General features: G+C 44.0%; 1 protein-coding gene across 2 annotated transcripts in view; it reads right to left on the bottom strand.

Annotated features, from left to right (window-relative positions):
* Positions 1-5,817: 5,817 nt before the first annotated feature.
* The window catches only part of LAPTM4B (lysosomal protein transmembrane 4 beta), a 46,121-nt gene continuing 41,132 nt past the window's right edge, over positions 5,818-10,806 (bottom strand). For both annotated transcript variants that reach the window (XM_083358961.1, XM_083358960.1), the window contains one exon: positions 5,818-8,233. In XM_083358961.1, the coding sequence (XP_083215087.1) occupies positions 8,156-8,233 (78 nt within the window). In that variant the 3' untranslated portion in view covers positions 5,818-8,155. The remainder of the gene's footprint in view (positions 8,234-10,806) is intronic.

Genomic DNA, 10,806 nt, shown 5'->3' with positions numbered 1-10,806 from the left:
AATAACGACATTTATTGAAAAAATGTTGTAGGTCATTAAAAATATGAGCAAATAATCCTTTTATTAGATTTAATTTTTGAATGAAAAGTGTGTATAGCTCATTTCATACAGATAATTAAAAATTTCACAAATTAAAACCAAACTGAACACTTAGATAATAATCCAGATCAGGTAAACCAAAACTAAAGAAAATATGGATTTAAATTGATTGTAAGGCCTAATGCAGTGCAATAGTGACTAGCATAACAAAAGAAAAACTTCTTATGTGGAATATTCCTTGTCACTTCATTGCCTAATCAGCCAATTAGTACACAGTAAGAAATAGCCTGCACTGGACGTAGGGGTGTCTATCAGTTCTTCCTTTTACATCATCCCAGAAGGAGAAATTTGCTTTGTTTCCAGTTCCAATTCCACTTCACTACTTTCATTATCCTCAATCCTGTTTTTCAATTCTATAAACATTTCAAAAACTTTTTGGGGGAAATGGATGTTTATGTGAATATAACCAGGGCTGAACCCTTGACTTACTGCACTTAAGGCATGTGTTGTAGCAATAGTAGGCTAATAATCTTCAACAGCTGGGCTGAGACTAATATGTAATCTACTTTAAACATTGGCCAAATAGAGAAGTATGGAACAATTGTCCCTACTTTCTTCATAATATTTTTTTTATTATTTTATGCATTGCGGTAACCCACATATAACTTTCTTAATGTTGTCATCTGTACAAACACAGCCAGCTGTGGTTCATTTAAGCAAACTATGGCTTCATGTAATGCATGACTCATTCAAAAAGTGAGAGGGATTCCATTTTAAAACGAGTGAAGAAACAATATTTTATTGATTTATAGCTTTGTGATTATACACCAGCTTCTCAAGTAAACCTATACTAGGATGCTTAAGAAACAGGCTTAGAATCAATGGGATTGAAGACAGTCATCCTTATGTTTAACTGATTTAATGGGTCCCAGATAAGAACAGCAAATGTTATTTACTCATTCTTTCAGCCAATTTGTATGTTGCATCAATCATGAAGGCAACTGTAGCCAGTTTATAAGAATTAAATGAGACATGCAAATAATGGCCTACCCTCTAGTGTTGTTGTAAGGTTATATGATAATAAGTGTAATAGATATTGAAAACATTATTATTATTATTTGCCATAGTCCCAGACATCATAGACACTGGAGTTATCCAAATGAAACAAATAGGAGTGTTAAATTCTTATATTAAAGCAGACAACAGAACACACACAGAATGATGAGCTCAAGGTGACCAGCATTAGGAAAGGAACTAATGGAGGGTGGGGGTTGAAAAATTGTTTAAAATCCATGAAATCAATGACATTTAAAAATGGTTTATTCCCAAAATTTGTAATTGCTAACTAGGACTGCTTAGGTAGCAGTTGTTTAAATAGACAAAATATTGCCAGAATTGGGATAGCAGTAAAATTAATAGTCTGACCTCATGATAAAGAAATGTAAAGTATTATACTGTATTGGGAAGTGGTTTAATTTGGGACTAGATTACCGTGTTTTCCCGAAAATAAATCCCACCCTGAAAAAGAAGAACTACCCTGATTTGTGGGAATGGGTCTAATATAAGGCCTACTCCAAAAATAAGTTCTAATTAGGACCTTGCCCACTCCATCCCACCTGGCTGCTGCGATGGGGCAAGAGACCACACGGTCCATCGCACTGCTGCCACCACAAGGCAAAGCAGGTGGTGGTCCTCCTCAGACGCGAACTCAGTTGTTTGTTGGTGGCTCTGGTAGGGAGGATATGAGCTAGCTTGTGTGCCAGCTTGAGCATTCAGTGAGGAATTATTTACCCCGAGGTTGCTTAGTGACCGTTCTGGAACTCTTTTCATAACTGGTCTATATGCTGTCTAAACTGTTGACCCCCCTCCACCCCTACTAAGTAAGATAGGGGCCCGGTTTTGTCAACCACCACCCCCGGAATCCATAAATGTCCTGGACTGTTGTAGTCCCCTTGGGTGTTTGGGTTGAGCAGCCTCAGAAGCCACTCTGTCGGGGTGGAGTCTGTCCAGTTTGGTGATAAGGCGTCTGCCCCAACGGAGCTCCACAGGACTCTTTCCAGTGGCTGTACATGGTGTGGAGTGTTGACACAATAAGAAGTCTGCTAACCTGTGATGCCAGTTACCAATGATGATGCGCCTGAGTGTATCCTTGGTTGTTCTCACCATCCTTTCTGCTTGACCATTAGACGACGGGTGGAAGGGCGCGGATGTGGCGTGTCTAATCATGTTTGCTCTGAAGAAGAATTGAGTCCCATTATCTGATACCAAAACGTCAGGAAGCCCATGAGTGGCAAAAAGTTTCCTTAGCTCTTGTATTGTTCTGGCAGTGGTCATGTTTGTGACTGGCACCACCTCTAGCCACTTTGAGTGGCTATCCACCACTATTAAGAAAAGCTGTCCTTGGAATGGACCAGCATAGTCGATGTGGATCCTGGACGAGGGTGTGTGTGTTGCCTCCCATTTGTGGACAGGAGCTTGGGGCATCTCAGGTCTGGACCTTTGACAAGTGTAGTATCCATGTACCTGCCCTTCCACTACCTTATCTAACCCTGGCCACCAAAGGTAGCTCCTTGCTAAAGCCTTCATGTGAACTATGCAGGGTGCCCCTCCTGTAGTGACTGCAGAACTCTATCTCTCAATGTTGCGGGTATAATGAACCTACTACCCCACAATAGGCATCCTTTATGCGCAGATAATTCGTGTCTCCTAAGAAAATAAGTTTGGAATTCGGGGCCTGGACTTCTATCCTGCCACCCTGTGAAAACCCAAGACAGAACTCTGCTTAGGATTTTATCTGAGGTTGTCTCAGCGGCTATGTCCCCTGCATGGAGAGGGAATTCAGGTAGCTCTTGGATTGCCATTATCTGTGCAGCAGGGGCCAGATCTGGCTCGATGTTTGCTAGGGGTAGCCTACTGAGGCCATCAGCATGGCCCATTTCTTTCCCTGGCTTGTGAATCATTTTAAAACTGTAAGTCGATAAGAATATGGACCACCTGAGCATCCTTGGGGAGAGTATGTGGGGGGTTTGTTTGTCAGTGGTGAATAAGCCTAATAGAGGCTAATGGTCTGTAAACACTGTGAATTTCCTACCATACAGATAGTCTTGGAACTTCTTGACCCCAGCCATTATTGCCAGGGCTTCCTTGTCTATCTGTGCATAGTTCCTCTCTGCCCCTGATAATGTTCTGGAGTAATAGGCTATGGGAACTTGTTCGCCATTTTCCTCCAGATGGCTTAACACTGCTCCCACTCCATAGGGTGAAGCATCGCAAGCAATGCAGATGGGCTTCATTTCAATGTAATGGGTAACTGTAGATTTGTTAGATAATAGGGCCTTAACATCCTGGAAGCTTTTTTCATGGACATTGGTCCATTTCCAAGCGGCTTTTTTATCAAGAAGCCTATGCAAGGGTTCAGCTATGGCAGCTTTGTGAGGTAGGAACGAATGGTAGAAATTTAATAATCCCAGAAAAGCTTGCAGTTCAGCTTTGTTTTGGGGAGTGAGGGCCATCCTAATTGCCTTCACTTTTGATTCTGCGGGGTGAATCCCACTGGCATCGATTCTGAACCCCCAAAATTCTGTAGATACAACTCCTATACTGCATTTGTCCCTTTTTAGCTTGAGACCTGCAGCACGAAGCCTATTTAAAACTGCCCTAAGTCTGTCTGCTAGCACTTCCTCTGTTTCCCCTGCAATGAGGACATCGTCAAAATAAGGGCAAACCCCTTGGATGCCTTTAAGTGTTTACTCCATTACCTCCTGAAAAATCCCAGGTGCCACACTTACGCCGAATTGCAGGAGGTTGACTCTGAAGGCTCCTCTATGAGTTACAGTTGTTTGGGCTGCTGCTGTATCCATAGTAACCAGCAGCTGCTGATATGCCTGTGCGAGGTCTAGTTTAGCAAAGATGGCACCGCCTTGGAGGGAAGCGAGAACGTGGCTGACCGTGGGGACTGGGTAAGTGTGCTGGTTGAGGGCCTTATTTAGGGTGCACTTATAATCCACGCAGATACGGATTTCCCCATTAGCTTTGAGGGGAGTGACAATTGGGGTCTCCCACTCCCCCCTTCTACCAGCTTCAGGACCCCCTGTTCAACTAATTTGTCTAGTTCCCTTTCAATTTTATGTTTGAGTGCGAAGGGAACTCGCCTGGGTTTAATTCTAATGGATAAGATGCTGGGATTTAATTTAAATGAAATGGGGGGGCCTGTATACTTTCCCAGCTTATCGAAAACATCTGCAAACTCTTTGCAGACAGATTTGATGTTTCCCTGTGTTCTATGGATGCCTGAAATTACAATGCCCAATGCCTCAAACCAGTCCAATCCGACTAAGCTGGTCCTACAACCTTCAACTACAATGATGTCCAAGTGGCCCTGAAACCTTTTAAACCATACGGAAAGGGTAGCCTCCCCCTTGATTTTTACCTGGGCATTTTGGAAGTCAGTTAAAATAATACTGGAGGGCCTCAATTTTACCCACTGCTTACTTTGGCCACAAACATGTTTAAAAGTCTCATATGAGATGATCGAGACTGCAGAGCTGGAGTCTAGCTCCATTTTACAAGGAATGCCTTGTAATTGGACTTCCAGTTTTAATTTAGGTTTAAGCAGGCGGTGGGCCCTGGTTCGGAAGATGGCCCTCCGGCTTTTGAAAAACCCCACACTGATTGGGCTCTGGGCCCCAGTACCTTTCCTTGATGGATTCTCCGGCTGTTGCTTGTGTAGGCCCTTTCGGAACCGGCTACAGCAGACCACCACGATGTGGTCCGATTTTCCGCAGGCCCGACACATGGCCGACCGGAATTTGCAGTTCACCCGTGCGTGGTTGCCGCCGCACCCTCCGCATTTTGGAAAGGGTGCTGCCTTCTGCTGGTTCTCCCTGTTCTCGCGTCCTCTCTCTCGTTGCTCTGATTTTTTCCGAATCTGGTTGACTTCGGTTTCCTCTTCTTCTGCGATCTTGCTGTAAGTAGCACCTTCATAGTGAATTGATTCGTCTGATTTGCTGGGTATTGGCTTCTGTACCACTTGCACCGCGCCTCCGGCCGCCTCGTTGGCCATGATTTCGTCTTCTGCATCTTGTAGTGTTAGGTTGGGCATAACAAAAAGTTTTTGTTGAAGTCTCTTGTCTCTTAGGCCGCACACAAGCCTGTCTTGTAGGTGTTCGTCTAGCTTGGTAAACCTGCAGAGACAGGCGGCCTGTCGCAAAGCCGCGATAAATTCAGATGCGGTTTCACCCGGCCGTTGCACCCTCTGGTCGAAACGGAACCGCCAGGCCATCTTGGACATTCTGGGCTTGAAGTGCCCATTCAGCTTCTGCTTGAGTTCGGTGAATGAGATGGTTTTGATTGGCGTAGGGGCGAATAGGCTTTCAGCCAGATCGAATGTTGCCAGCCCACTTATGCAAAGCAAGGTCGCCGCTTTTAGGCCGTCCTCAGCAATCTGGTTCACCTGGAGGTAGTTTTCGACTTGCCCGAGGTGAGATGGCCACTGTTCGGGGTGGCGGATGTCGAATTCTCTGGGCATCTTCTTCCTTGTATAATTAGATCCTGTTCCACAGACTCAGACGTGTGATTCTGAGTACATGGCCGCTAGCGTGGTGACTAGCCGGCCTTAGGAGGGGGGAAAGAGGCCTCTTTCCTCCAGCACGCGAAGCCGACCCCTCGTGAATTCAGCTCTTTGAGGTGAAGCAGGATCCCACCTTTGTCGCCACTGTTGTGTAGTGGGTTCTGAAGAGTAGGAATGATGCCAGGCAGATGAATACAGTCAAACAGCTCTTTATTTGGTGACCATAACTGTACTGAGGGGTTAGGGGGTACTTGCACTCTTTATATACCTTTCTGTGTACACAGCCAACCAATCAGTTTGAACCTAAATCTCCCGCCATAATTTACTCCCGCCAAAACGGTTACAGTTCAAATGCATACTGGTAGTGAGTGTTATACAAGTGCTTGGTGTTTCTTTAAGCCTTAATACATAACAGCTCTGTTGCTGCTGTGCACCGCTGGAAGGGCTTTCTTCACACTCCCTCCCACAGATCACACACCTGGCAACAGCCACCACCTCCTTCTCCGCCAACTCTCCCATGGCTTGCACCGTGACCGCCGCTTCCCTTTTTCACTAACCTGCTTTCCAGCTCTGGTGCGTTTCTTTCCTGCTGCAGGGCAACGGAGTTTGTGAGACTAAAAAAAGTTCAGTCAGACCTTCCAACTTCTCGTGAAAAAAAAAAGATCTCACAAAGTTGGAATTTTTTGTTTTCGGGAAGAGGGAGGAGCTGGGTAATGGTGCACCAAGCTCCATAGCAGCGCCGGGAGGAGAAGCGGCAAAAAATGGAGCTGCCATTTTGAGAATGGAGAAGGGAGAAGTGGGGTGATGCAAGGCAGCAAGCAAGTGCTCTTCTCTTCTCTGCATTGCTGTGTAGAGCCGCTCCGCTTTCCGTTCTCTGTTCTCTCCAGTGGCGATGACGGAATGCTAGCTGAGGGAGGCAGTGGTCATGGCACAAGCCATGGGAGAGTTGGCAGGGGAAAAGGAGGCAGCAGCAGCTGCTGCCAGGCAGATGATCTGCAGGGCAGAGCATGAAGAAAGCCCCTCCAGAGGCGCACAGCAGCAGCAGAGCCTTTCGCTGTCACTTTTCCCTGGCTCCGAAATGGCAGAGGGGGACCAGGTCTACCCCGCCCATCCTCCATACGGTAGCATGGCAGTCGGGCTTGGGAAAGGGAGCAAGGAATGGCCTAGTTGGGGGGGCTGAAGGAAGCATGTGCGGGACACATGGGGCAGCTTCACCCCCTCCCCCATCTGCCTCGCCTCATTGTGGCAGCAGTAGTGTGATGTGCCACATGGTTTCCTGCTGCGAGCAGCCGCAGCAGAAGTGGGCTAGCAGCCATGCGGGCTCCTGCTGTATGGGGTTGTTGGCGCTGCTGCTGCGAGGCAAGGCAGATGTCATGAAAAATACCTAATGCCTCTTTTGGAGGCAAAAATAATATAAGACCGGGTCTTACTTTTGGGGAAATACAGTAAAAGTCTTAATCTGTAGTCCCCAGCCTGATACCCTCCCACTGTTTTAAATTGTACTATTTTCAAATCCTTCAGCCAGTACAGTGGTTGGCTATTCCAGTTAGGGATAATGGGAACTGTGATTCAATTTTTATGGAAACAGGCTGATGAAACATATTATTTCTGGACTAGGAGAACTATAATGTTTCAGGGTGTTTTTATGTTTGGGGATGGAATAAAAAGGTAAAGGTAAAGGTTCCCCTGCACATGCGTGCTAGTTGTTTCCGACTCTAGGGGCCGGTGCTCATCTCCGTTTCATAGCCGAAGAGCCAGCGCTTGTCCGAGGACGTCTCCGTGGTCATGTGGCCGGCATGACTAGACGCCAAAGGCGCACGGAACGCTGTTACCTTCCCACCGTAGTGGTCCCTATTTTTCTACTTGCATTTTTACATGCTTTCGAACTGCTAGGTGGGCAGAAGCTGGGACGAGTAACAGGCGCTCACTCTGTTACGCAGCACTCGGGATTCGACCCGCCAAACTGCCGACCTTCTGATCGACAAGCTCAGCGTCCTAACCCACTGAGCCACCGCATCCCTGGGGATGGAATGGTTAGAGTAATAAAAGAAACATAAATCCCTATTTGTGGGGGAGGCAGATAGATAACTTTTTTCCTATCCTTATTACCCTACAGTCTGAAATTCCTCTGAAATTTGGCTATTTTGCCACCCAATAGCAACATTGTGATGTAAGATGCTATATTTGACCTATAGTTTGCCTGCATCTGGATTAAAGGAAAGGTAATTCTAAATCCAGTGGAGAGTTGTAAATTGAGACACGATTCTTAAAATTGATTTGGAAATTCTGCAAAACTTCCACGTACAGGTATGGTGGAAATAAAGATACATATTACATGAAGAAAAAAAACCTACAATGCAATAGTATATTTTGCTAAACTGAGCCAGTTCAGTGATGTTTTAGGCTAAACAAGAAAACACAAACACATTTTGAAAATAATCTATAAATAAATCTAGGTTCTTGCATGTCCATCTTGAAAGTGGAAGGATATATTGCTTGGATGATCTGAAAAATAATATAGTTGGTTTTTTTAGGTGCACATCACACTTATGCAGCTACGTAAGGAGGAGGAGGGGCATCTTTCTCTGGGCCATTTGCAGAGTCATCATATGATGGCAACAGCACCTGAGGAAAATAAAGAAAGATGGTTTGGAAAAATGTAGTATTAAAACAGGGATGTCCAACCTTGCAACTTTAAGACTTGTGAACTTCAACTCACAGAATTCCCCAGCCAGCTATAGGCCTTGTCTTCCAACCATTCATTTAATGACCATTCAAAGTTACAATGGCACTGGAAAAAGTGACTCGCAACCAGTCCTCATACTTATGATCACTGCAGCATCCCTAAAGTCATGTGCTCAAAATTCAGGTGCTTGGTAACTGGCATGTATTTATGATGGGGTTGCAGCATCTGGGGTCATGGGATCACCATTTGCAGCCTTCCCAAAGCAAAATCAGTGAGGATAGCTGGTTTTGTTTAACAACTGCAGTGATTAACAACTGTGGCAAAAACGATTGCGATATGAAGCATGATTCCCTTAATAACTGTCTTGCTTAGCAATAAAAATTCTGGTTCAATTGTGGTTGTAAGTTGAGGACTGCACATACTGGGTTAAAAAAATCAGCTTTTATAGGGAGGAGTTTTCTTTTAACAGGAAAAATAATAGATATATTTTTAAAAAACAAAACATTTTAGTCAGTATACCCACAGACCATTTTCCTACAACTCTTCCCTCTTCAGAGTATTTTCAACTATTGTTTACAAACTATTACTTTTTAAAATTCCTTCTAAAACAGAGCTCACACTTTCAGGAATTTGGAAAGAAATGGAGGAAAAGGAGAGGTATTTTCTACATTGTCAGTGGCAGTTGTGGTTTTAGTTGATACATGTATAACTTTGGAGCCATGGAACTGAAAACTGATTTGCAGCATCATTCATTAATAAAATAAGACTCAATGGCTCAATTCCAAAGCGGAAATGGATCAAGAACAAGCCATTTCAAAATTGGATTACAGCAAACAGCAGTCCCTACAGGCAGTGTCCATATGTTTTAACCAATGAATTTGGCTCCAATAAACCTCCGCACATTGGTTGTGGATTTTTTTCTTTTCTTTTGTTAAATCACTGTTGTGTTACAGAAAACATTCTTTTTACACCAGCACATCTGTAACAAGCACTTAGGAGTGGCAGGAAGCAGAATTATTTTTCAGTTAAACATTGTCACAATGCAAACAAGGAAAGACAAATCATTGATCTGACTGCCAAGTTAACTTCAGCCTTACCAGTGCTAATTGTTATGCTATCTGAGACAGCAAACATGCAAGTTAAAGATACCATGACATGTCATCTGAATGCTGATGATAGTTAATTATATATCTCCACCCCCAATGAATTAAACAATACTGTTGACTTCCTGTCTCAGACACATTTGTGTTTGGAGGCTATGGATGGGGGCAGCAGGCTTTGGGTTTGGGTTTTAGGACTTTCTGGAACTGGAACTTTACCATCTTTGACGCTGGGTAGAATTGCACTACCCCAAACAGACCTGGTATACAATCTTGTGGTCCTTCTGTACTCGTGACACCGTTCAAGAAGCACATGGCAGTCATGAATAAAGGGGCCTTTGCACACCTTTTTGTTGAGTGCCAGTTGCACTCTTTCCTGGATCATGAGGCTCTACTCACAGTTACTCAAGGCCTGGTTATCGCTAGAATGCATTCTACATGGGGCTACCCTTGAAGAGAGTTTGGAAGCTTCAGCTGGTGCAAAATGTGATGGCGTGGGCAACTGTATGTGCCCCTAAAACAGTACATGTTACACCTCTGTCCTGTGACCTGTATTTGCTTCCAGGTTCAATCCAAGGTATTAGTTTTGATTCTTAAAATCCTACATGGCATGAGACTAGGTTATTTGAGGGACCACCTCTCCTGGGTTACATCTAGCCATCCCATTAGGTCCAGCAAGAGAAATATGTTACAGGTCCCATCTGCTATACTGTTCCCTTTGATGGAACCCAGGAGATGAGTCTTTTCTGCTGTGACTCCTGTCCTCTGGAACACCATTCTCCCTGAGGTGAGATTAGTTCCAATTCTATTAGCCTTCCAAAAATCCATTAAATCAAGGTTTTCCAGCAGCCTTGGGGATGCTCTGGAAACAGAGATGGTTATATTGAGTTTAAGATGTTGGTCCATTCTTCCATTGACTTAATTATAACTATGTTTAATTTTTAATGACTTATGCTTATTTTAAATTGTTTGTTGTATGCTGCTAGGAGACACATTTGTAAGTGACTATATAAATTTGCTAAAGAAATAAATGATTAAGGAACTAAGGCAGAAAAAAAAAAACATGGAAGAGAGGTATTGTTTCTCTGCCATTCTGCCATGTATTCAACTATGTCTTTACTACCCAATAACCATTTGTGTAGTAAAGTCAAATTTGGCTATTCCAGTGATATCTGATAGCAAAATATTCCTTCCCACATCTGCCCACTACTGGACTTACGAATAACCAGTTTCTCCATATCTTGCATTCTGCATGATATCAATGTATGGCGGAAACCTTTCCTTTTATTATTTTTTTTTTATGTGAACATGTTAGGAGGCAGTAAAATGAGTTTGATGATACAGTGCATGGATGGACGCTTGGCTTGAAAATGTTAACCAAGGCAGTTGTGATTCAGAGTGCTGGTCCATTT

This window comes from Vipera ursinii, assembly GCF_947247035.1.
Source record: "Vipera ursinii genome assembly, chromosome: 3".
Classification (NCBI taxonomy): domain Eukaryota; kingdom Metazoa; phylum Chordata; class Lepidosauria; order Squamata; family Viperidae; genus Vipera; species Vipera ursinii.
The sequence above is the reverse complement of the archived record's forward strand: the minus strand, read 5'-3'. Positions and strand labels throughout refer to the sequence as shown.